We start from the raw sequence: 27,859 nt of genomic DNA, 5'->3' as shown, positions 1-27,859 counted from the left end.
CTTTCAATTTTAGGTTTTGTAAACTACAGAAGTAATCTAAAATGGAATATAGTATCATGTAAAATGGATTTCTTAACTATCTCTCAATCTTAATCTCTAGATTAAAGAGGGAAGACTGGCTGGTGGCAAGACTGCTTAAAATGAAATAAATGAGTAAAAGTAAATTAAAATTAAAAATCGATTAAAAGATATAGAAGATGAAAATTTCTCTCTTAAAAAAAGGTTAAGATGGCAACAGGGGTGGGAGAGTTTAATATCTCGGTCAACAGTGCCACCAAGTGCTGTGAGTTGGCAACTGCATTGTGACAGGATATAAATGTTTACCTAGAGGTTCTCTATATTAAATGATGATATAAAAAGTGTGACAGAAAATACAGTTTTGTAGTTCATCATATGTAACATTTTTAATATAATATAGATAATGTGTATATAGAAGCTGGCAGATGCAGGCTATCAATAGGAGGCATACTAATACATAAGTATTAAAAATACACAGTAGGATTCATGGCAAGTATCTTGATGGTTAACATCACAGAATTTTCGTATCTGAAAGAACGCTTACATGAAATGAGAATAGCTACATTGGCTGCAGATGGGATCCCAGAATCTGTTCATTTCTGTACAAATTAAACAATCACAATCCTATTACTTAATTATTGGCATCAATGAAAAAAAGAACAAAACTTGGCCATGAATTGGTTTTACTTACTACACTGCATTATTACTGCACTGATCAATAATAGCGAAATAATGCATGGATTTTTAAAAAACTTTTCTTGCAAAGCATAAAGTAAAGGAACAAGAATCCACATTTCTGTAATGGGTGTACACTGGCATGTCCCACATAGCCGGAACCTAAACATTTACCGGTGATGCAGCAACACTGGGAGCAGCTCCAGTGCTCGAACTTAAGCAACGATCCTTTAACTTAAGATTGGCAGCTGTTATCCGTTTTTTCAACTCTTCTTGTGAAAGGCTACTTGGACTGATTGCAAGAAATTTATACAAATCTTTGGTGCCTGCATCGTATTTATTCTTAGACTCCAAACAGTAGGAGGAGAATAATTGCCACATCTGAAGAATAATAATGAGGAAGTTTATTAGACATAATACAAATACAAATATAGGGAAGTATGAGTTAACACAAGGTTTTAATTCTGGAGATGGGTTCAAGTCCAGCCCCGACTAATGGAGTAAAAGTCTCTTCTCTCTGTTGGCTGCAAAGGTCTTCCATGGAGAGTTTGGATTGTCTTAATCTAGCTTCTAATGGAGGCAGGTCAAAACGGCTCATAATTTAGCACATAATTAAAAGCCTTTGACAAGGTCTGTGTATTTCTAAACAGATTATCATCATAAATAGGTTTATCAGCAAAGGTGTGGTCAAGGCTATCCTTTCAAATCACTCTATTGATGGTGCAGTTGATGGCTCATTCTTTGACTCTTTTTCCATTAATTCAGAGGACCCCACAGGATTGTCCTCTCTCTCTTACACCAAACACTTTGCTCTTCAAATCAACAGCCTCGTCATCCATCATATCAATGATCTCCTCTATTTATCATTTATTCCAATCCACTCTTGTCAAGATTCCACTCTGCATTCATTTTTATTCTTCACGTTCCACATCATCAGTACACACAACGTTCATTCTTCTCAGCACAGCAAATCACTAAATTTCAATGAAGGGGAGATTTTCCTGGGTCTGCACCTGGTCACAGTGGAATGCCTGGGTACACTGGATTGCCAGGGTAGATTGAAGTGCACGCCTACAAAGGAAGCTGCCCAGTTTTCCTTCATGTAAGTAAATGGAGGAAAATTAAGAGGGTTCCTTTACAGGTGTGCATTCCAACCTGCCCAATTTTCCAGTATTCACAATTTCCAGGTGATCCAACATCACCAGGTACAGGTAAATCTCCCCTCTGGTTTCCTTCAATTCGCCATGTCTCAGAAGTCCACCCAACAGTTGCCAGCTCTTAATTTTTGATAGCTTGACCCTCAAATCTTCAACTATTAACATTCCTTGTCTCACTATCTGCTCTGACCTCAAAATGAAATCTTCTTAGTTAGAGTATAGGCAGTTGCAAGAGGGAGGACCTAATTTTGGACAGTTACTTTTAATTTTTCCCCGCTTCATGCATCATTCCCCAGCTGAAAGGGCTGGCAGTTGGCCTATTTCCCAAGCCATCCATCATTCCCCAGCCAAGTGGATGGGCAGGTGACCTGCTTTTCTAATGTTACCATCAGGAAGTACAGCTAAGTGATCCGAGGCAATTCTCTGATTTTCCATCTCTTCTTGTGAGGCAGTGCATGGCATCTACTCAGCATTCCTCTAGTGACCTACTGCACATGGATAATTTGCTGCATGGAGAAATATGGATGCAAATCCACATCCTGCCATTCCATGGCCCAGTATGACAGAAGAAAAGATCTTTCTTCAGTTAAAATCCTTATTAGCTTATTTTTCAAAACTAATAGCCTAAAAAAGTATAAACATTGAACCAATTGTGTTAATGCAGGAAACTGTTCTACCGTTGTCATCTAAATGACAAATCATTTGAAATTTACATGAATTCTACATGAATGGTAGTTAGCATCCTTGAACAAATTCTGTTTGAAATACATAAAAGAATTACCATATGACACTTGTTAGGAATTTAAATCTGTTGTATAATAAATTATATTACAATAGAAATTAAATACAACCCACCTTTTCAGCAATTTCAAGACTCTTAAGAAATTGTTCTTGGTATTTTTTCAGATTCTGAAGAAACATTTCAGGCACCTTGGTCTTCTGTTCTAATCCGTTAATGACCATTGCTGCCTGTTCCCAGAAATTTATAATTACCTCCAAAACCTCTTGTGCTTTGCAAAGATGACTTTCCACATATTTCAGATTCTCAGTCTCACTTATAATGAAACCTACAAAACAAAAGTAAAAGAAATAAAAAGTCCAGAGCAGCATTAAAACAGAAACATAGAACTCAAAATTCCTAGAGTTAGAGAGAGTGGAAAGCCCAATGTTTGGACATAAAAATCACAGACCTGGAATGTGCAATCTCAAGTGGAATTTTTACTGCAATATTTTTTCCCTGATTAATTTGCATTTGATAAATTGTGAGTGACTCTATACTGTGTTAGATGGAAGCTTTCACTCCTTTGTTCATAACATAATGTCAGAGTCTACAGAATGTAGGCCATGAGCTTTGATCCATGTGTCAGCTAGGTCTACTTCCATTATACTTTTCCAAGGCATTAATTGGGTGTGCAACGACGCCGAGTCAATGAAGGAAATATTATGGCCAAAAGCTTGGTCAAAGAGGTAGAATTTAAAGAGGGTCTTAAAGCAGGGGAGGGAGGTGAAGAGGCTGAGGGCTTTAGGAAGGGAATTCCAGAGCATGGGGCCTAGGCGGCTGAAGACGCAGCTGTCAATGGTGGAGTGAAGGAAGGTGGAGATGCACAAGAGGCAGGGGGAGGTTGTAGGGCTGAAGGAAGTTATGTAGATAAGGAGGAGCAAGCCATGAAGGGATTTAAACATAAGAATTTTAACTTGAGGTGTTGGGAGACCTGAAGCTAAAACAAGTCAGCAAGGATAGTGTGAGTCATTCCTCATTATGAGTCATTCCTCCATATGAGTCATTCCTCAGCCACCCATTGTACACCTCAGGCAAATCGGGTGATAGTAAATCTGCCACCCATTGTACACCTTTCAAATGGAAAGGAAAATTGGGTAGGGTGTATAACAGGCAGCTGATTCACTATCTCCTATTTTAAACCCCCACCGATGTTGAATTTTACTCCCGGAATCTTTTTAAGGCATTTTCTCCCTTTCCCTTTGTTTGGTTCTGCCTGCCCCATGCCCCCAGCACAGTGTGCAGTTCTTTTGAGGCCACTGCAAATGGCACTCTAAAATAGGTTGCTAGAAGTTGTATGAGAAAAATCTGAGGTGACCCTCCTCATCTCTTCCTGTGGGCAGCAAAGGTTGGGTTTCTGTGCAATCGTCACATTAATATAAATTTAAACTGGTTAATACTTGTTTAGGGGGAGGGAGGTAGGGAATCATTTCATTACTCCCAATGCAATAACAACCTGCTGGCCCACTCAGGTAGAAAAATTCTATCATACTCAGTTTGAAAAAATAATGGGCCCGATGTTAGCAGGGCTGCGGGTTCTCAGCGGGGGGGCTATCGGGCGCGTGGGTAATGCGCCTGGTGAAATTAGTCAGCTTCCCGCGTGATTGTAGCAGCCAATCCACTAATTGGATCCACTTACCTGCTCCTCCGGGTTCCCCACTGCTGATCAGCGCGTCAGGCGGGCTGCGCATGCGCAGTAAGATCTGTCAGCTGGAGGCGCACTATTTGTAGGGGCAGTCCTCCACTGACAGATGCTGCAACAAATAGCAAAAATTACAGCATGGAGCAGCCCAGGGGGAAGGCTGCTCCGAGTTTAATGATGCCTCACTCCAGGTATCAATACATGGGGTGAGGAGGAGGGGGAGGACAGAGATCTTCCTCCCGGCGTGCGGGAGGAAGCGGCCTGCCTCTGCCACCAGGAAGGCCTGGCTCGAGGTGGCAGAGGAGGTCACCAGCGCACCCAACATATCGCCCACCTGCATACAGTGCAGGAGGCGCTTCAATGACCTCAGTAGGTCAGCCAAAGTGAGTACACGTAGTCTTTCCCCTACACTCCGTCTGCCACATCACCGCCCCCACCCCACATCTCCTTCAGCACTGCCGACACTACTCTGTCACATCACCCCTCATACCCACTCAAACCTCATCCTCATCTTACCTGCACTTACTCACCTCGCCAGTACTCATCCCGCCACTACCACTCAACCCAATCCTCATGCAATCTCATGGCTCTATCTCATACTCACCCTCTCATGCATCTCTTTCACGGCCAGCCTCACTCAACCTGCCACTACCTGTGCTGCAGCCACAGGGCATGCATCACATATGTGCAGTAGGCAGCGTAAGGCAAACGTGTCGTGAGCATGAAGGGGATGCACAAGGGTGTTTGAGGGTTTGTCATGGGTGTTACTTATATTGAATTTCTGAACAACTCACATTACATATTATATTGGCACCACTACTGCCATGTCTTCGCGAATCCTGTCTGGTTTGTGCAATAATGCCCACTCCTGAGGATCACTATGAGGACCCACAACTGATGCCACCCATTGTGTCACTGCAGAGTGGGTGTAGGTGTATTTGCAGGGCTCTTTTGTGCAGACGACTGAGAGACATCGGCGATGTCCCCGGTGGCACCCTGGAAGGATGCGGAGGAGAAGTTGTTGAGGGCAGTGGTGACTTTGACAGCGACAGGTAAGAAGATGGTGCTCGGGCCAGCCAGGAGCAGCTCGGCAAGAAAGAGGCTGCAGATGTCCACGACTACATGTCGAGTGACTCTGAGCTTCCATGTGCACTGCTGCTCAGAGAGGTCCAGGAGGCTGAGCCTCGGTCTGTGGACCCTGTGGCGAGGGTAGTGCCCTCTGCGACGAATCTCTCTCTGCGGTTGCCCTCCCTCCTGCTGTGCAGGCGGATGTGTCACAGCACTGTGTTGTGGAGCTCCATGTGTCAGATGTGGACGGCGTGGATGGCAAGGCTGGTGATGCTGTTCGCCCTCCGAGGAGGTCATGACTGCAGCTACAGTGGCCCCCATCCGCAAGATGTACATCTGAGGGGATCCGCAAGGTAGGTACATGTCTCCGGACCCTGGGGTAAGTGTGCAGGTTGGTGACTTTGACTGTCAGGAGGAGGGTGGTGGAGGCCAAACTTTGTCCCAAGTGACGGAGTGGCCTCCTGCAATGGGTGAGGGTCTCCCCCCCGCACCAGTCAAATGGACCTTTGCAGCTGCCACAGGCTGATAGCTGCAACATGTCCATTTGACCTGGGAGTGTTTCCCCCAGTGAGGGAAACAGTCCCAGTTTGCCCTAAAATCCCACCCCTCCTCACATAATCCCTTAATCAGGTCAGTTATTGACCTGAAATACCTAAATAAATACTTTCAAGTGGCATCCTGCTGGCTTTAATTGCCTGCGGGATTCCCACCAGCGGGGGCTGCGCGCGCACGTCGGCGCGTCAGTGGGGAACCCGGAAGTGTGCGGGTTCGGGGCGGGCTCCGGTCCCGCGCCGGGATTCTCCGATTTTCGGAGCCCCCCCGCCAGGAATGCACCCGATAGCGGGTGCTAAAATGACGCCCACTGTGTTTCAGGATTTCTAACCATTTTCCCACAGAAAGGATTTGGATAGGATAGGTGTCAGCCATGGTTCAGAGTCAGAAGGTTGTGGGTTCAAGTCCCACTCCAGAGACTTGAGCACATAATCTAAGCTGACACTCCAGTACAGTGCAGTACTGAAGGAGTACTTCACTGAGATGAGGGGCCCGATTTTAGCACCGGGTTTCGGGTGCGTTCTCGGCGGGGGGGGCTCGAAAATCCGGATATCCAGGTGCCTCGATCACGATCACTTCCGGGTTCCGCGCTGACGTGCGGGGGTGCGTGCGCAGCCCCCGCTGGTGGGAATCCCGCAGGCAATTAAAGCCAGCGGGATGCCACTTGAGTGCATTTACTTTGCTTGTTCAGGTCATTAAATGACCTGATTCAGCTGTCTTATTAGGAAGTGTGGGATTTTACCTTCAACTCAGACTGTTTCACATACTGGGGGAAACAGTCTCACTCCAAACGGACGTGTTGCAGCCAGCAGCCTGTGGCAGCTGCCAAGGTGCACTCCACAGTGGGGGGGAGACCCCTCACCAACGCAGGAGGCCACTCCGTCACATAGGGCAACGCCTGCCCTCCACCACCCCCCTCCAAGCCAGAAGAAACACCAACGTGGAACCGCAGCCCCAGTGCGAGGAAACACCGACCGACCGTGCACAACCCCTCAGACCAACATCTGCCAGATGGGGGCCGCTTCGACATCCTCGGAGGACGAACAGCATCACCAGCCCCAGCAGCCTCGCAGTCCACGCCGTCCGCCTCATCGACGTGGAGCTCCCCAACACGGTGCTGCGGCACACCCAACTGCACAGCAGGAGGGAGGGCAACCGCAGAGAGAGCTGCGTCGCAGGAGGCACTATCCTCCGCACAGGGTCTACAGACCGAGGCTCAGCTTCATGGACCTCTCCGAGGAGCAGTGCATACGGAGGCTCAGAGTCAATCGGCAGGTAGTCGCCGACATCTGCAGCCTCCTTAATGACGAACTGCTCCCGGATGGACCAAGCAGCATCTTCCTACCCGTCGCCGTCAAAGTCACCACTGCCCTCAACTTCTTCGCATCCGGATCCTTCCAGGGTGCCACCAGGGACATCACCGGGGTCTGCCAGTCCTCTGCACACAAGTGCATAAGGCAGGTCGCCTATGGTTTGTTCCACAGGGCCTCGCACTACATCAACCTCGCCATGGACGAGCGCAGCCAGATGGAGAGGGCGGTTGGATTCCATGCCATGGCTGGCTTCCCACGGGTGCAGGGTGTAATCGACTGCACCCACATCGCAATACGGGCACCTCCGCATGAGCCAGGGCTGTTCATCAACAGGAAGAGGTATCACTCCATGAACGCCCAGCTCATCTGTGACCACCGCCAGAGATTCCTACACGTGTGCGCCAGATACCCCGGCAGCTGCCACGATGCCTTCGTCCTCAGGGAGTCCACCGTCCCGCCCCTCTTCCACGCACCCAACACCGGCAACGGCTGGCTCCTCGGCGACAAGGGGTATCCCCTGCGCACGTGGCTCATGACACCTCTGAGGAACCCCATCACCGAGCCAGAGCGTCGATACAATGACAGCCACATTGCTACCAGGTCTACAATTGAGCAGACCATAGGGCTGCTCAAGATGCGCTTCAGGTGCCTTGATCGTTCTGGGGGAGCGCTCCAATACACGCCATTCAGAGTGGGACGAATCATAGTTGTCTGCTGTGCCCTGCACAACATGGCCCAACAGAGAGGGGTGCCGCTGGAGGAGGCCCCATCCACACCCGCCACCCACATTGAGTATGAGGAGGAGGAGGTGGAGGAGGAGGGGGAGGAGGAGGCCGTGCGAGAGGATGATGAACGACCCATGCGCCGAACACCGGCTCACCGGGATGCTCGCCAGGCCAGGGAGGCACTCATATGTCAACGGTTCTCCTAGAGTCAGACAGTCTGAGGCGTTCACATCTCATCACCTGCACATACGAGGGGCCATACCAGCCCCCTCCACAGAAGAGTGTTGCCAGTACTCCTGCACCCACAGTAGTGTGCCCAATGGGCGGCAGCAGGTGTTCGTCGTCATGATGGGCCGCACGGCAATGCACCTATTGCACAAGCCGCAGAAGAATGGACGAGAGGTGGCAGGAGTGGTGAGAACGATTGTGTTTAATATGTACATGGTGAACGACTATAAACAAAAAGTGTACAAATGAACCGACACCCTGGTGCATTCCCTTTGTGCTTATAACGCCCTTGGCTTTCGTTTATGGGAACCCCTACGTGGTGCTACCCCTGTGGCTCCAGCAGAGGTAGTGGCAGGTTGCTCCTGTTCTCGCCCTGACCGGGTAGATGCTTTGGGCGGACGGGCCCCTGGGTTTCGGTGCCCGCGAGGGCACCTCCACAGACTGCTCCTCCTGCACCTGTGCAGGGGCAGACTCGGCCACCTGGAGAGGAGGCACCATTGCGGATACTGGTTGAGAGGGGGGCAACGGGTGGGACGTGGGGGCACCTTGAGTAGCGTCCCCGCTTCCATGTCACCGTTCACCATCATCCCTCTCGTGGCCTCGGCCCACATCACCCCTTCCACCATGCTGGACGACAGTTTGGATGGCATGTGTGAGGCCTTGCAAGGCCACCCCTAGTGTATCCGTCAGCCTGTTTATGGCGGCGGAATGTTGCTCACCCTGAATCCGTACAGCCGTTGTCAGGGCCTGCATGAACTCGATGTTCAGCTGTGCGTGACGCTCGAGGGAGGCTAGCCTGTCCTCCACCGCAGACGTTCCCGCACCTACCCGCGACACTATGTCACCGATACCCTCCTGTACCTGCGCCACCAATGCCCGCATGCAGGAGTTGGACTCCTCCATCACCTGTGCGATTGTGGACAATGCGCGTGGCACCTCTCCCAGTACCTCGGCAATGTGCTGGTGCCCCTCGACGACTCTCCTTTTGACTGCCTTCCCATGTAAAAGTTCCCATATCACTATCTCAAAGAGGAGCTGGGGTGTACTCCCCGGCGTCTTGTCAATATTTATTCCTCAACCAACATCACTAAAACAGATTATCTGGTCATTATCAGATTTGTTTGTGGGAGCTTCTTTCTTTCTTTTCTTGATGATTAATATTAACATGTTGATTTTAAATTAAAGGTTAGAACTCCTCCTCACAGACACATGCTGGGGCAATAGGGGAGTCTCATCTCATCTCAGATAATCCCAACAAACATTCAAACCATAGGGGTTTGGACTTCAACACCATGGAAACAAGGAAGATGATAGTGGTTGTTGGAGGCCAATCATCTCAGCCCCAGGACATTGCCGCAGGAGTTCCTCAGGGCTGTGTCCCAGGCCCAACCATCTTCAGCTGCTTCATCAATGACCTTCCCTCCATCATAAGGTCAGAAATGGGGATGTTCACTGACCATTGCACAGTGTTCAGTTCCATTCGCAACCCCTCAGACAATGAAGCAGTCCGTGCCTGCATGCAGCAAGACCTGGACAACATCCAGGCTTGGGCTCATAAGTGGCAAGTAACATTCGCGCCAGACAAGTGCCATGCAATGACCATCTCCAACAAGAGAGAGTCTAACCACCTCCCCTTGACATTCAACGGCATTACCATGCCGAATCCCCCACCATCAACATCCCGGGGGTCACCATTGACCAGAAACTTAACTGGACCAGCCACATAAATACTGTGGCTACAAGAGCAGGTCAGAGGCTGGGCATTCTGCAGCGAGTGACTCACGTCCTGACTCCCCAAAGCCTTTCCACCATCTACAAGGCACAAGTCAGGAGTGTGGTGGAATACTCTCCACTTGCCTGGATGAGTGAAGCTCCAACAACACTCAAGAAGCTCGACACCATCTAGGACAAAGCAGCCCGCTTGATTGGCACCCCATCCACCACCCTAAACATTCACTCCCTTCACCACCGGCGCACCGTGGCTGCAGTGTGTACCATCCACAGGATGCAGTGCAGCAACTCGCCAAGGCCTCTTCGACAGAACCTCCCAAACCTCTACCACCTAGAGGGACAAGGGCAGCAGGCACATGGGAACAACACCACCTGCACGTTCCCTTCCAAGTCAAACACCATCCCGACTTGGAAATATATCGCCGTTCCTTCATCGTCAAAATTCTGGAACTCCCTACCTAACAGCATTGTGGGAGAACCTTCACCATATGGACTGCAGCAATTCAAGAACGTGGCTCACCACCATCTTCGCAAGGGCAATTAGGGATGGGCAATAAATGCTGGCCTCGCCAGCGACGCCCACATCCCATGAAGGAATAAAAAAAACACCAGTAACATTGTATGGAGAGGGTAGCCATCTTTATGGTCAGCTCGACCAATCGGAATAACCGCTCCAGGCCATCAGACTACACAATAAGTTCCGAAAAGGGCACGTCATGACAAAGTGCAAACAGCATCCAACCACGTTCTGAATGGAGAGTGGAGGTGGGTCTGGTGGGTCTCATTGCTGAGAACGTTGACTCGCACAATCAATCTGATGAAGTCAAAGTACCACCTGCAACTGCTGGACAAAAAACTAGAAGCTGTTCTAAGATATGTTGTGCCTGATAAACTCATACCAGAATTCCAAACTTTGGTGAAAAAGAAAGATTGCAAAAGTTTTGCACTGAATAATGTTGGATATTAGTTAAGGAAATAAGAGCGGCAAAGTCAAGAATATGAGAATAGAATGGTGGCTAACATAAAAGGGAATCCAAAAGTCTTCTATAGGTATATAAATAGTAAACAGGTAGTAAGAGGAGGGGTGGGGCCAATTTGGGACCAAAAAGGAGATCTACGCATGGAGGCAGAGGGCATGGATGAAGTACTAAATGGATACTTTACATTTGTCTTTATCAAGGAAGAAGATGCTGCCAAAGTCACAGTAAAAGAGGAGGTAGTTGAGATATTGGATGGGCTAAAAAATGATAAAGAGGAGTTACTAGAAAGGCTGGCTGTATTTAAAGTAGATAAGTCACTCGGTCCAGATGGGATGCATCCTAGGTTGCTGAGGGAAGTAAAGGTGGAAATTGCAGGGACATTGGCCATAATCTTCCAATCCTCCTTAGACATGGGAGTGGTGCCAGAGGACTGGAGAATTGCAAATGTTACACATTTGTTCAAAAAAGGGTGTAAGGATAAACCCAATAACTATAGGCCAGTCAGTTTAACTTCGGTGATGGGGAAACTTCTAGAAATTATAATCCGGGACAAAATTAACGGTCACTTGGAGAAGTGTGGATTAATAAAGGAAAGCGAGCATGGATTTGTTAAAGGCAAATCATGTTTAACTAGCTTGATTGCATTTTTTGATGAAGTAACAGAGAGGGTCAATGAGGGCAATGCGGTTGATGTTGTGTATATGGACTTTCAAAAGGCATTTGATAAAGTGCCACAAAAAAGGCCTGTCAGCAAAATTGAAGCCTATGGAATAAAAGGGGCAGTGGCAGCATGGATATGAAATTGGCTAAGTGACAGGAAACAGAGAGTAATGGTGAACAGTTGTTTTTCAGACTGGTAGGAGATATACAGTGGTGTTTCCCAGGGGTCGGTACTAGGACCACTGCTTTTTTTGATATACATTAATGACTTGGACTTGGGTGTACAGGGCACAATTTCAAAATTTGCAGATGACACAAAACTTGAAAGTGTAGTAAACAGTGAGGAGGATAGTAATAGACTTCAAGAGGACATAGACAGGCTGGTGGAATGGGCGGACACATGGCAGATGAAATTTAACAGAGAGAGAGCAAAGTGATACATTTTGCCAGGAAGAATGAGGAGAGGCAATATAAACTAAATGGTACAATTTTAAAGGGGGTGCAGGAACATAGCGACCTGGGGGTATATGTGCACAAATCTTTGAAGGTGGCAGGACAGGTTGAGTAAGCGGTTAAAAAAGCATACAGGATCTTGGGCTTTATAAATAAAGGCATTGAGAACAAAAGCACAGAAGTTATGTTGAACCTTTATAAACACTGGTTCTGCCACAACTGGAGTATTGTGTCCAATTCTGGGCACCACACTTTAGGAAGGATGTGAAGGGCTTAGAGAGGGTGCAGAAAAGATTCACTAGAATGGTTCCAGGGATGAGGGACTTCAGTTACATGGATAGACTGGAGAAGCTGGGGTTGTTCTCCTTAGAGCAGAGAAGGTTAAGAAGAGATTTGATAGAAGTGTTCAAAATCATGAAGGGTTTAGATAAAGTAAATAAAGAGAAACTGTTCCCATTGGTGGAAGGATGGAGAACCAGAGGACACAGATTTAAGGTGATTGGCAAAAGAACCAAATGCAACATGAGGAAACATTTTCTTACGCAGAGAATAGTTATGATCTGGAATGCGCTGACTGAAAGGGTGGTGGAAGCAGATTCCATTGTGGCTTTCAAAAAAGAGTTGGATAAATACTTAAAGGGAAAAAATATGCATGGCTACGGGGAAAGAGCGGGGGAATGGAACTAACTGGATTGCTCTTACAAAGAGCCGGCACGGGCTCGATGGGCCAAATGGCCTCCTTCTGTGCTGTAACCATTCTATGATTCTATGAAGTACATATACATGTGAAGTATATTTATTTGTATTGTGTGTTAGTTTCTACTAACATCAATGCATGTAGCTAAAATGCTGTTGCCATAGCCACAGCTGTAGCTAGTCAGCGATTTCTATTGGACAAGTGTTACTGACTGTAGAATAAAGCAGCTTGACAATTTGTACGTAGCCTTATCTCACTAAAGCATTAATCAGTCTGCCTGCCAGAAGATTACAGAAGCTCACGTGAGTTCATCATATCCAGTTCATATAACAAAAGGATGCTATTGTCACACCTCCTGAGTTATGCTATTGTATAATTAAATATTGGGCAGCACAAATGAACTCCTGAACATGAGACATGGGACCTGCTTACAGGAGTGACCAGTGCCACCGAACCCAAAAGAATACCTAAGGCAGAGCCAAAATTTCCAACATTGTTAATAAACATTTAATAGCTTGCATATGGGTACGGTAGCGTAGTGGTTATGTTACTGGGCTAGTAATCCAGAGGCCTAGACTAAAATCCAGAGTCACGAGTTCAAATCCTGCCACGGCGGCTGGCGAATTTAAATTCAATTAATTAAATAAAAATCTGGAATTAAAATACTAGTATCAGTAATGATAGCCATGAAACTACCGGATTGTCGTAAAAACCCATCTGGAAGGAAACCTGCCGTCCTTACCCGGTCTCGCCTATATGTGACTCCAGACCCACAGCAATGTGGTTGATTCTTAATTGCCCTCTTAGGGATGAGCAATAAATGCTGGCCTTGCCAGCGACGCCCACATCCCGTGAATGAATTTTTTTTTTAAATCATTTATAATACTGCTTACCTTCCTCCAGCTGGGTTGATATAAGTTTCATTTGCTCGGTAAAGATATTGTATTCTAGATTTTCTTTCTGTTTTTCCAGATCCTTTTTTTGTGACCATAATCTTCCAATTTCAACGTCCAATTGATTTAGATTCTTAACATCTACAGGTGAAACAATAAATGTATTTACGGCACAAGCAATCCATCCAAAGAGTGGTATCACTGCTGATCCGATGGCAAACAGTTCATCCTTCCTTCTTATTTCATCCATAAGTTTCTGTTTCTTCACCTCTTCAATATTTATCTTTTTTTTAATGAGATCAATGTCAGCATTGATCTGTTTTTTCTTCTCATTTAGTGAATTCATGTGCTCTTGTTGGGCTTTCATTTCCTCCTGCTTCATTTTTGTTTCATTTTGATTTTTATTCCGTGTACTTAGAACAAGACTGCAATCTGAATTAACCTTTTGGTGAAAAGAGCTGAATCTAAAACATGTGAAAAGGAAAAATTCAAATGAATAAGAAATCCAAAATAATGAGCTGACAGATTTTTCCTTCAACTGAGTCAATGTTGTCCAGTACATTAGCCACATGTGGCTAATTGGGAATCCAGATGTAGCTAATTGCATTTCTAATTAGTAAATAAAAATGAGTAATAGACACCGTTGTTGGGCATGTAATCTCAATGCTCATTGCTACAGTGTGTGCATGTATACTTTAACCTTTTTGTGCATTTGTTGGTAAAATGGTACGGTGAAAAGCAGAGTCCGTGTTGTTAGACAAGGGTATTAAGGGTTATGGAACCAAGGCAGGTAGATGGAGTTAAGATACAGATCAGCCATGATCTAACTGAATGGCGGAACAGGCTCGAGAGCCTGAATAGCCTACTCCTGTTCCTAAGTTCCTATTTTGGATTTCCTACTGCTTTTTTAAAATCAGCTGGTTTAAATGACAGATCAGGCTGTCCCTCTTCTCCCACTGGCCTCATCTCACTTTGGCAACACTGGCCTAGCCCCTGGACTTTGCACAGCACTGCAGCATTCCTTGACAGATTCCTGCGAGTGTTTCTTGGCTCACTGTGGCCTGACACCTAGTCCACTCCAATCATTGACATGACTTGTCTTGGACCCAGCCACCTTACCCCTGAAAGAAAGAAAAACCTAGAAATTACTGTTGCTGCTATTAGCAGGCAGACATACAATTGCTTCCCTAGTCCTCTATTCTAACACGGGTGTTGATCTGTTTAGATGGGTTGTTGGCTTTAATACAATAGCAGACAGGTGAGTGCCACAGAAACCTGTTACATGTCCGTGCGCTAATATCGCCAACAGTACATAGGAACATAGTAACAGGAGTAGGCCATTCAGGCCCTCATGCCTGCTCCGCCATTTGATAAGATCATGGCTGATCTGTGATCTAACTCCATATACCTGCCTTTGGCCCATATCCCTTAATACCTTTGGTTGCCAAAAAGCTATCTATCTCACATTTAAATTTAGCAATTGAGCTAGTATCAATTGCCATTTGCAGAAGAGATTACAAACTTCTACCACCCTTCGTGTGTAGAAATGTTTTCTAATCTCGCTCCTGAAAGGTCTGGCTCTAATTTTTAGACTGTGCCCCCTACTCCTAGAATCCCCAACCAGCAGAAATAGTTTCTCTCTATCCACCCTATCTGTTCCCCTTAATATCTTATAAACTTCGATCAGATCACCCCTTAACCTTCTAAACTCTAGAGAATACAACCCCAATTTGTGTAATCTCTCCTCCTAACTTAACCCTTGAAGTCCGGATATCATTCTAGTAAACCTACGCTGCACTCCCTCCAAGGCCAATATGTCCTTGCGAAGGTGCGGTGCCCAGAACTGCTCACAGTACTCCAGGTGCGGTCTAACCTGTAGTTTTTTTTTCTTTCTTTGAACTGAATTATACGATGCTTGGACCCGCTGTGTTATGCGAACCTTAACGCTTTACCTGTCTCTCAGATCCACTGCTGCTGTATGAATGCCCTTAATCCACTCACGGGTCTCTGTGAAAGTAGATTGTGCAAGTCCAATGTCATTGTTTTCCGCTGCCAGTCGCAGAATTGGGAAGAGCGAAGAGACGATGTTTTCGCTCGTCACTGCACACTGAGGGGAGGAAACAGAGCAGTGTTAGTTTGTCAAATGTAGTGTCGTCTGACCACACGCAGCCACACGGACTTTAGATACGTACCCGCAGTAACAAATTTGAAGAGGAATTGAACAGAAGTCGACTAGTCGAAGCACGCGAACGAATTTCTTTTTCTAAGTCGGAATTTTTCGCGAGATAAAGGTGGGAGAGCTCGAAATGCAAGGCAACTTTCTCTGCTTCGGGTAGCAGGTCTACAAAAAAATCTTTCCCAAATTGCGCAAGTTCTGGGGAAAAAAACATAATATGAATAATAATTATTACGAATAATTGAAAAGAAAACTCCGGATAAACAACTGCCCAGTTTTTTTTTTGCTATTCTTCACAACGTGCGACTCCTTTAAGAATTTGCCGGTTTCGTTTTACAGTAAAACCCGCTGTACTGAACCTGAAACTCGCCCTTTCAAAGCGCCACCGAGTCGCACAAAGCATTGGACGAAAATCTTCTTTTGAAGTCCCCAGGTCGGGGAGAGATGTAACCTCAATCAAAAGTAACCCAGCCCGGGTAAACTCAACCTGGCACACATCTGGGTACCGGCAAGAACATTTCACCCAAAGTGTTTCAGTGCAAAATGAAACAAATTGATGTGCAATTTAGAAAATGATATGCTCTGTAAATGGCTGACGACTAATACATGTAAGGAATCTTACAACACCAGGTTATAGTCCAACAAATTTATTTTAAAATCACAAGCTTTCGGAGATTATCTCCTTCGTCAGATGAATGAATGAAAAGGTTCTCAAATCGAAAAAATTTATATGTATTTTAAAATTCTCTCTCTCTCTCTGCCATTTTGAGTTTCTTTCTGCCTGCCTGTGTAATAGACACAATGTATATCGAGTGTACTGGGACGTGCTGTTCTCCGTGACTGGCCTGTTTGAATAACAACGACACCTTTTGATTGGTGTGATGCTGTCCCAACATAGTATAAGATATGCGATTTGAGAACCTTTTCATTCATTCATCTGACGAAGGAGATAATCTCCGAAAGCTTGTGATTTTAAAATAAATTTGTTGGACTATAACCTGGTGTTGTAAGATTCCTTACATTTGTCCACCCCAGTCCATCACCGGCATCTCCACATCATGACTAATACATGAGCAGATTAGAGTAAGTACATCTGGTATTTACCTCCACTGGATGCCATGATCTCTCTGTTGACCCCTTGATTGAACTGGCAGCTCTGCAGCAGTAATGTGCAGAGTGGATGGCTCGGTGATTTATATACAGGATTATGGCCACGTGTGTGATTTACAACTGCCGACCTGACAAATGAAAGCCGAAAGAAGTATTTGAAATTAATTGGCTGAAAATATGTTTACTGTGTTTTGGAATTTCCCGACCACTTCACCCCTGATCGGAATTTCCCCATCTTTAGTGAAAGTGATACTGCCGTCTGATTTTTTATGGTTATGTGAACTAAGAGATTTTCCACTTGTAGGTTGCGGGTGAGTTTCGGTTATAATGCCCCCCACCCTTTTACTGTAAAGAGATCCATAAGGAAATTCATATCTGAATCTCAAATTATGAAGAATAGCAAAACCTTGGCGAGGTTATCCTGACTTTCCTTTTAGTATGTATAATAATTGGTATTGTGCATGATTATGGGCAAGAAAATCAGGAGCTTGTGAGTGCGACCCCGGGCGTCCAAGCATTCTAAATCTTTTTATGGCCCCAAATTTCCTGCCAGACTCCAGTCGGACTCTCTCGCACCAACTCCTCACTGTCCAAGTTGACAAAGAAGAAGAAGAAGGACTTGCATTTATATAGCACCTTTCACAGCCTCAGAATGTCTCAAAGCGCTTTACAGCCAATGAAGTACTTTTTGAAGTGTAGTCACTATTGGAATGTAGGAAATGCAGCAGCTAATTTGTGCACAGCAAGGTCCCACAAACAGCAATGAAATAAATGATCAGATAATCTGTTTTAGTGATGTTGGTTGAGAGATAAATGTTGGCAAGGACACTGGGGAGAACTCCTCTGCATTCTACCCTTTCTGGACCCAGTTCACAGAGACTTAGCACCTCATTCATCTCCCCACTCTTTCACAGATAAGCTCTCTTTACCTCCAACCCTCCCATTTCATACTGGCATTCTTTCTCCCTCCAACCAATTAAAGCTGGTACTCTCCTTCCAATTCATTCCGATACCCTTCCCTTCCTTGCCCGCTGTTCATGCTCACTGGCTGTTCCCATGTTAGTTACCGTTGGCACTTTTGTTCCTCTTTTAACCTAAAGTGCCACACCCACACCCATTATTTGGAGGATGCGCTTCTTATGTCAGGGAAGGCATTGCAGGTTGGCTGTGCTGGAACTGGTGCAGATTATGTGCCACATTTTCCTTGGAAAAGAGAACATGGAAACCCTTTAAACACTAGCAGGTAGTACAACAGGCACCACAATTAGCAACCTGATGTGAGAGGATGAAAAGACTGTCTGCAAGTAAATATAGGAGCCATTTGGTAAGAACACTTGGAAAAGTGATACCACTTAAAGGAAACCTAGCCCTTTGGCCGTTATTGTTGGAAGTGCAGCTTCAGAGACACGATTTAGGAAGTTTTAAGAAATGAGAGGTGGGGTCACTGCTTTGCAAGCTGCTCTGCAGATATGGCAGCACATTGTGGGTTGAGTCCGTCTGCATGCATAGTACAGCCATTGCTTTCCTTTGAGTGGGCGCCCATTCGTCTTCCCTACCTTGGCTGTCTTTCCAGTCGGGAGAATTTTTTCCTCATGAGTGATGCACAAAGGAGACAGCATTCAGACAATCGGCCACCTCCTGCCATGCTTGCCATATGCTGACTCTATTTGAAGGATAGCTCCCTGCTCTAAAAATAAACATTTTCCTCAGAGTCGCCTCCAATAAAAGCTCCAAGTTCCCCTCCACAAAGGGGCCAGATATGGGAGCATCTCCAGCCATGTTGTGCAGCAAGTCAGCCTCCAAACAAGAACAGCTGCCGCATTTAAGAGCTGCTTCTCTCTTGATTCCCTGCCTCTAGGTGATTTAGATCATATGGATGAGAAATGCCATTTGGCCCATCCTAATTCATCCATCCAGAACAACCCTACACTCCCCCATTGCTGCATTTAGTTCTTTCTCAAATTCCAGGGTTTTCATCTCCACCACTCTGCCCAGAAGTCCATCTCAAGTGTTGGTCACTCTCTGCATGAAGAACCTCCTGATATCAGTTCTAAAGTTACTTTTCACTAGTTTGTACCTGTGCTCCTTTGTCCAACTCCTGCTGTATAATTTAATTCCAGACGAACCTTTTCAATACCACTTACTAACATATACCTTTATATGATCACCTCTCAGATGCCTCTTTTCCAGGCTGAAAAGCCCAAGCCTCTTCAGTCATTCCTCATAACTCAGACCCTTGATATTAGGGATCAGTTTCATGGCTCTTCTCTAGATTACTTCCAGTGCTTGAATATCTTCCTTATTTCTTGGTGACCAGAATTGGACACAGTACCTGTGGTCTGACCAGAGCATTGCACTGTCTGATCATGACGTCCTCTGACTTGGTATTCAATTGTTTTAGCTGTTTAGTTCAGCATTCTTGTTCATTGCTGCTTTAATTTGATTGAACATGTTGAGCATTGTGTCTACTAAGTGCCCTAGGCTGTAGTTATTTCAGCACCATTCATGTTGTCAATTTTCCTTTCTCCTAGGCAATACTTTACCTTATCTGCATTAAATTTCATCTTCTATTGTTTGGTCCACTTAAATATTCCCGTGCTAGAAAACGGCCTAGTGAGTGGCCGGGCCGCCCAGGAGCAGCAACGAGAGGCCTAGCCAATTTTAACAGCCAGCCCTCATTAACATGCCGCTGACCAGCCTCCTGACCAAAATGGCCAGGAAGTCGGTGGAAAGTGACCCCCCAAACATTGAAATCGGATTGTTTAAAGGCCGCCATCCAGGCCCAAGGTAAGTGTGGGGACTGAGGAGGGACACGGGTTCCAGGGTAGTCAGCAATTTGGGAAGGGTCAGAGAAGGGAGTGGGGAGTCCGGGGCAGAGAGGGCTACACTTTCCTTATGGCACTCCTGCTCCTCCGGTCCCCACTAAAGGAAAGTAGCACACTTATCTTGAGGTGCCTCCGGCCTGCTTCAGCGGGCCAGGAAAGCATAGCATTTCCTCACTCAGGACAATGTCAAAATGGCAGACATGATGTCATAGTGACCTTATCTTCATATTTAAATAAGGACCCCGCCAGCTTCGGGTAGGTGTCCTTGGCGCCTGTAATTTGAAATTGCAGTTGGTGGGATTGGGTCGAGAGGCCAGCGGGTAAGTCCCCTGCTCCATTTTAACTGCCCCCATCCTGCCCAGTTTCCACTGGGCAGGGGGAGTTAAAATTCCCTCCATTTTGTTTAACTCATTCTGTTATTTTTGAGCTGCCTCCTTTAATTCCACTTCCCCTCCATGATTAGCATCATCTGCAAATTTGACCAAATTTGCATTCAATTTCTGAATCCAAGTCATTTGATGTAAATGAGGAACAGTAATGGTCCCAACACTGAGTGCCCTGGGCATCCCACCCACTACATCCCCCACTCTGACATTACTCCACTAACTGGTACCTGCTATTTTCTGCACCAACCAATTTCTTATCCATACTTAAATTTGCTCTTAATCCCCACAGCTTTGACCTTAATTTGTAATCTTTCATGTGGAACTTTATCAAATGTCTTTTGAAAGTCTAAGTACAGAATGTCATAAGGTCCATCAAAGTCAACTTGGTTGTCACTTCCTCAAAGAAATCAAGGTGATTGGTCATGCAGGTTCTTCCCCATCTGAAGCTGTGGTGACTGCCGTTTACTGGGTTGTTGATGTACAGATAATCCTCAGGTTTACTCCTGGTAATCAATTATCTTACATGGAATTGAAGTAAGACTAGTGGGTGTGTAGTTGCCTGTATCTGTTTTGCCACCCTTTTTCAATATGGGCACCACATTAGCCTTGCTGCCCCTAAAGTATCCAGTGACTTACTCTAATGATTGTCAGTGTTTCACAAATTTCCTCGCTAGTCTCTCTAACCACTCTGGGATAACTACCAACTAATATTGGGGATTTATTTGTTTTAAGCCCTTACAGCTTTTTTGGGACTTCCATCTCATTGTTATTGAAGTATTTTACATTTACCAACTCTGACTCTAAAGCACTTGAGTTTTCCCAATGTATATTAAAATAACTTAAAATAATCATTAACATAACTTCCCTGTTCTCACACACCGTTCTCATCTCTTCCACACCGTCCTATTGTGTTGACCTGGTGTTCTGTAACATACCATTGACCTGGTGTTCTGTAACGTACCCCAAGGGTTAGCCGACTGACCCGGACGCTTGAAAATTGTCCAAGGCCAATATGGCATTGGATATTTATCAGTCGTCTTTGGGGCGCAGGGCAATTGCCCTGCAAAATTGATCATTTTTGCCCCCCATTTTTCATCCATAAATTGTGCACAACAATAACCAACTTCTACCCCACTGTATCCATCCCCATTGTTGTCTACATTCTACCCTATGATTTAGGATTTAGTTATCTCCCTGTCTTCTCCCCTCCCACCTATCTAGTTTAAATGCATCTCCACATCTCCACATCATAGTTTAAATGATTTTCAGTTGCTGCCTCCATGTTCTTCACAAATCTTTGTTCTTATTTGATTCAGGTGTGGCCTGAATCTCGTGTACCAGTATCTTTTATTCTGATAGCATTCCAAGTTATTTATGATGATAGCATTGTTGTTTTGACACCATTCATTTACATCTTAATTTTATTAATAAGCACCTCTCCTTTCCCAAACACTGGAAGTATACCAAAGAACTCTACTTTGCATCCACTATCTTTGTGTTTTGAGGCAATCCTCGTGTGTGCATCTTTTAAGGCGCCTGTATTATTTCTTCCTATGTTGTTTACCCCTACATGAATTACCACCACAGAGCGTTGTCCTGATCCCTCCAGTATGTCTTTGAACCTTTCCTCAATATGTACTGCATTTGCTTCTAACAGACAGCTCACCATCCTGTGGGCCTTGCTTTTCCAACACTAATGCTAATTAGGCTCCCTTTTTATCTGGCTTCCCAGGACTCTGTTATTGGCATAAACACAATTTCTAAGAATTTCTCACCACAACCACTGATAGACCTTTGAGGGACTTTCCAAAATGTTGATTTCTTCTGGAACTGCCTAAGTCACATCCTAGCAGCTCAAAATAAACTAAGTGCAGCAACATATTTGAAGTGACAGAAAGGTTTAGAGACCTGCAAATCCCATTGCCATTGGGGGCCTTTAAATTTTGGGTGACCCTAAAGTTTAAAAAATTTTTAAACTTAAAAGGATAAGAAAATATGGATCGAGGAAAGGCCTAATTTTTTTCCACAGACCATGTACCACTTAACACTGAGTGTACCCCAATTATTTAATTGACTAGCCACAGGTAAAGACGTGCAAGACAGCTTTAGAAAGCCACAAAATGCACTTGAACCTGTTGGCAGCCTTTAACAAAGTTTGGGATGGGGGCGGTGGGGGGGGGGGGGGACGAGGGCAGAGAGAATTGACAGGCAAGAATGTAGTGAAAGGATACTCAATATGAAGGCAGGAAACAGAGTCTATGGGCAAATGACATTGGCACAGGTCCAACCCCACTGCATGGTTGACAAAACAAATATGCTGCTGGTTGTGAAGAAGGTTGCCCTGTTTGGCAATCCAGGGTGCTTTTCCCAGAGGACAGCAGTGCACCATGAGGTGACAGTCATGCTCAACAGTTAGGACAAAGCTACAGGTCCTGGGAACAGTAGCAAGTCAAGACAGCATGCTTTGAGGAATATGGTAACATAAAAACATAAGAACATAAGAAATAGGAACAGGAATATGGCCCCTCGAGCTTGCTCCGCCATTCAATAAGATCATGGCTGATCTTCAACCTCAACTCCACTTTCCTGCACGATCCCCATATCCCTTGATTCCCTTAGAGTCCAAAAATCTATCTATCTCAGCCTTGAACATATTCAACGACTCAGCATCCACAGCCCTCTGGAGTAGAGAATTCCAAAGATTCACAACCCTGTGAATGAAGAAATTCCTCTTCATCTCAGTCTTAAATGGCCGACCCCTTATCCTGAGACTATGCCCCCTAGTTCTAGACTCTCCAGCCATGGGAAACAATCTCTCAGCATCTACCCCTCAAAATCTTGTATGTTTCATTCTTCTAAACTCCAGAGAGTACAGGCCCATTCTACTCAATGTCTCCTCGTAGGACAACCCTCTCATCCCAGGAATCAATCTAGTGAACCTTTGTTGCACCCTTTCTATGCTCCCCTTTAAGACTGACCTCGTCAATGGTGCTTCTTTAAGCGCATTCAAAATAGGCTCACACAGCTAACAGTTCAATCCTAACCATAGACTTAATTTCCCATCGCCATATTAGTTTTTCTTTCATTTTATTTTTGCCTAACATTTATTTATGCCACTGGAAAATTGCAACATTTTCACTTCAGGCACATAATAGACCCATAGCCTAATAGTGCAAGCTTCTGATGCACTCTACAATGTCAAACACAGCAAAAAATCTACCCTTAATTTATATAACTGTTACAAATTTTAGGTCTGCCCTAGATATTCCCTTGGTCCCTGGTTGTTCCTGTTAATGGGTCCCACGCCCTTTATGACCAGAAGTTTACTTTTACTACCCAATCAGGCCCTCCTCATAATAAAGAAAATAAACACTTTCTCAGTTAATGGGCAAAGTAACGGTTTCTTTTGGTCAGCTGTATCGCTGAATGAGACCTAGGCTTACTCTGGTCGATTCTTATCTTATGGTAGACTGACTGCCTGTAGCTCTGAGCAGAAATCACCAAGTGACCTCAAATATAAGTTCACTTGTTATTTTTTTTGTCCTGTCCTTGGACAGGATGTTTGTCAATTTGACTCCTGGCTCCTTCTTGTCCAGTAAAGCTGCCAGATTAAGTCTGCTACTGTCCCCTCCCTCCCGGATGTGGGCTTCTTGAAACTAATTCCTGCTGTTTTCAGAATGAATAATGTTATTACAACACAATGAGCCTGGCGGTTCACAGGAAAGTCTTAATGTTCAGATCGCAGGCAATATTCCACCGGCCAATTCATTTGGTTTGACTATATATCTCCTTCCCTCTCCAGCTCTATCTGCGAGCTAGATCTTAAACCTTTGTGGACACAATTTAACTTAAACATAGCATTTTAACATAAATCATACCCAAATCCTTTCATGGTAAAATGGTTGGAAATTCCAAATCACAACAATAGCATTAATTGTAACAGTCTCACCTATATATCAGCTGTCTTCAGTCATACTTGAGGCTTGTTAATTCTTTTCTCATTTTTGCATCACAGCTTACATATACGTTATCTGTGCCTCTTGTGATTTTATAGACTTGATTACATCCTATCTCAATCCTCTTTTGTTTAATGAAAACAAGTCCCGTGTTTGTGAATCTCTTTTCATAACTTTCTATTTAAAAGAGTAGGTGGACAACAGGTATAGGAGGATTGCAGAATTGAGAGCAGGCCTAGTGCCCATTTCCTACTAGGCTGGTATATTTAGTCCTTCCATTTCATGCCTTAGCCTAATTTAAACCCTAGTTTTGATACAAATGACCACCTTGCAGAATTCTACAGAATTTGCACCAGGTTTGCTGATTTCTTTCCCCCTTATGCACCCATTTTTGTTTCCACCAATAAAAAAATTACAAGTTAAAAATTCAACACAGACACAAGACAAAAGTTCCATTTTTTTGTCCCAGTATTGTACACACATGTATCAAACAAGTGACTGCTGCATCGGTCAGCACGACTAGCAGTTCCCTCTTCATTTCTTGAATAGGCTGCCAATGTGACCGCAGTGTGCTTTTCTCAAACTAAAGGGGGTCACTGAAGGCTGCCATGTGAACTACCTGAAGTACATCCTGGGTGTCAGTAAGTTATTATGTTTGTGTTACCTTAGTTTGAGGAGTAAAGCCCTTGGAAGATGTGAGTGTGGCAAGGTTTTCAAGTTGCATCTGGAATGTATGTCCAACCGAAGTATGAAAATGCATGAGATGCACTGAAAGAGCTATAAGATTGTGTCAGGATTTGGCATGGATGAGCAATAAATGTGCAACATGCTGACAAGCAATATATTGTGGAGTGCAGGCTTGTGCTACCTACTTGGTACATGGTAATGTCCTTTTGCAGCTTCCGTAAAAAGAATAGGTGGGCAATGCGTCAGGTGGTGATTTTACTCCTGTAACTTCTCAGCAATTTTGGGTCAGTAAAATTACCTAAGAGTGCCTTTTTAAAAAAAAAATCTTGTGACTGCAGTGACCATGCTTATATAATGTACGATCCGCTCATTCACCAATAGAAGCAGGTTTTGTGAGTCCCGGTAATTTTCCCTTGAAATCCTGATAATTCTTGGAATTCTGTGAGAATTATAGAAGAGCTGAGAAACTTTTCAGTTGTGCACTGGAGTTATGAGACATGGCAACAGCCAGTTCGTAGTTCCTCCGAACTGTACATTTGTTTGGTTTGCAGGCAAAGGGCACAGTCTGAGTGTTCCTGTGAAACCGACAGTGCAAAAAGAGTAGCCGAGGCCAGGCTCAAAGTCCCAGCTTACTGTAGCATGCTACAAAGAGCAGACTGAGTTCCTGCAAATGGACACTAAGGTTTACCTAGTTTCCCTGCATGGAGCAGACTGAGTTCCTGGTTTAATATCTCCTTTTCTATTGTAATGCTGCTTACAGAGGCATGGCATGTAATAGTTGGTGTGCAAGACTCTGCAGACTTGAAACATCCTCTCATTAAGTAGTTTCGTTTCCTGCCCATACAATTGATCTTTACATTGCAAGTTTGCACAGACCTTGCCCCCAACATCAGGGAAAATCCACATCAAAAGTTGAGAACATGGCTTTGTAGGAGCTGCAAAGGTCATCATAGTATCATAGTAGGAACAACACAGGAGGAGCCCGTTCAGCCCATCGTGCCTGTACCAGCTCTTTGAAAGAGCTAGTCAATTAGTCCCACTCTCCTGCTCTTTCCCCATAACCCTGTAAATTTTTTCCCTGCAAGTATTTATCCAATTCCCTTTTGAAAGTTACTATTGAATCTGCTTCCACCACCCTTTCAGGCAGTGTATTCCAGATCATAATAACTTGCTGCGTAAAAGCGCGATTGCTTTAAAGTTGCATTTACAAAGCTGGTGCACGCACGATTCTTCCAGAAAAGGTTCCGTAGTCTTATGTTTGTCTGGCTTTCAAGAAGAATGGACGCTGATAATTTAGAGTTCTTCATTTTCAGTTCTCTTTTCTTTCTTTGTGGGTTTTCAGATTTTGTCCTTAAAAAAAGTCAAATCACTCCCTCTGATGACTTGGTAAATTTATAAAGCGAGTAGCTGAGCCGTGCAGGCCAGGAAGGTCCCAGATTTGATCCCAAGTCTGTACTGAGTTAGCTGAGCTCAGCCAGGGACATCAGTAAGGGTGCTACAATTACCCTCGGCACTTCTGGATTCAGAAGGAAAATCAGCCATGGTCCCTGCTCCTGATCACTCTTCAGCAACCCCTGCCAGAAGCACGCATGTGTTAGGGTTACCAACCCTCCAGGATTGTCCTGGAGTCTCCAGGAATCTTAAGATTAATCTCCTGGTCACTGTTGCGAGCAACTCGAGAGAAAAATCATTGGGGCATTAAAAAAAAATGTTTTTTCCTATTTTCTTTGAACACTTTCATTTATTAGTTATAAAGATATTGAAGATGGGAAAAAACGCTGTTTGACTGGGTGGGATGGTTGGAGACGGGATGTCATGTGATGAAACCTCCAGGAATATGTCCAACCAGAGTTGGCAGCCCTAACGTATGTGGATGTGTGGCTGTGGTTCTTGACATGATTGAATAGGCCGTGTGGCACTTGCTGTCAAGGCTCACATATGAATAACTGCAAACTTAGGTGAGGTAGCAGAGGGTACCTGGCACTCATGTACTTATATCCCAACAAGGTGGGAGGGGAGGGGAGAATACTGTCCAGAAAACAAATCGAATCCGTGTAAAATAAATGATTCTCGGTTGCAATGGGGCAGTAGAATGTTTTTTAAAAAGGGACCATTTGTTCCCTTAGTCCAGCTTCCTAGTTTTATACCTTTTAAATACTTCTTTATTATTTTAATTTATTTTTATTTACATGAAATAAACAAAATTAGAAAACATTTAAAAAAATAAACCCTTTTTTTTAAACTGTTTGTTTGAAGTATTTTATTTTAATTATGTTTTTTCTCCCCATCTCTCCTGAAGGCTCTGGGGGCAATTTTAACCCTGCACGCCTGGTGGGAACAGGACGAGTGGGTGGGCAGTTAATATCATTGGAATGTACTTACTACTCTGTTCCTGCTGCATTCCCACCGACTGACATTTTAATCAGGCAGTTTTTTTGGTTGGTCGAGGTGCCCACCAGAGACAGACGGGGGCCTCACGAATACATGCAAATCGACGTCCTATGATGTAATTAGGACCACGAAGCCCAGCTCAGCGCCCAAACCATCAATAAAACCGAGAGGGAATGGTCCCTCAAAGCCACTGAAGCAAGTTTTTGCAAGGTACCCAAACAGCTGCCACAATACTTTTATCTTGTGACACAACCATTCCCCCCCCTAGTATTTGACCTTCCATGAGTGTGATAGGATGACTGCTGAGGGACAAGGGATACCCCCTACGTATGTGGCTCATGACACACCTTTGCAACCCCGCCATGCCTGAGGAACACAAGTATAATCAAAGTCATGGGACCACCGGATCATAATTAAGCACACCAGACGGCTGCTCAAACAGAGATTCAGGTGTCTGAGCAGGTTTGAAGGCTCCCTACAATATGCTCCGCAAAGAGTCTCCCGCATCATAGGGGTGAACTGCATACTGTGCAACCTTGCCATACAGAGAGGCCTGCTTTTGGAGGAGGTACAGCAGCATCCTCATAGGATGAGGAAGACTAGGGTGAAGGTGAGGAAGCAGAAGAAGGAGGGCCATCTAAATGCCTTGCAGCAAGAGGTGCGAGGGATGAGTTAATTGCACAGCGATTCCAGTGATCAGCTCTTTATCCTTCCCTGAATACTTACACAAAGTCCCTCTGCATCAACCGTCCTTGTTA

The 27,859-nt window shown here is 44.9% G+C and overlaps 1 protein-coding gene across 1 annotated transcript; it reads right to left on the bottom strand.

The window, feature by feature from the left end:
- Positions 1 to 377: 377 nt before the first annotated feature.
- LOC137299965 (uncharacterized) lies at positions 378 to 27,859 on the bottom strand. Its single transcript, XM_067969002.1, has 7 exons — positions 27,828 to 27,859; positions 16,851 to 16,984; positions 15,763 to 15,944; positions 15,523 to 15,677; positions 13,571 to 14,034; positions 2,706 to 2,917; positions 378 to 1,074 (listed from the first exon to the last, which is right to left on the bottom strand). Exons 1-7 carry the CDS (start codon positions 27,842 to 27,844, stop codon positions 856 to 858), a joined length of 1,383 nt encoding a protein of 460 aa, XP_067825103.1. The 5' UTR covers positions 27,845 to 27,859; the 3' UTR covers positions 378 to 855.

This window comes from Heptranchias perlo, chromosome 30 (assembly GCF_035084215.1).
Source record: "Heptranchias perlo isolate sHepPer1 chromosome 30, sHepPer1.hap1, whole genome shotgun sequence".
In the NCBI taxonomy this organism is placed as follows: Eukaryota; Metazoa; Chordata; class Chondrichthyes; order Hexanchiformes; family Hexanchidae; genus Heptranchias; species Heptranchias perlo.
Note: the sequence above shows the minus strand (reverse complement) of the source record. Positions and strands in the feature narration are given on the sequence as shown.

Bases quoted from the DNA above. Each gene is read 5' to 3' on its own strand.
- LOC137299965 (XM_067969002.1), bottom strand. The intron at 15,945-16,850 runs GTAAATACCAGA...TTTTTTCCCCAG, and splicing joins GATCATGGCATCCAGTGGAG to AACTTGCGCAATTTGGGAAA. The intron at 15,678-15,762 runs GTACGTATCTAA...TCCTCCCCTCAG, and splicing joins CTTCAAATTTGTTACTGCGG to TGTGCAGTGACGAGCGAAAA.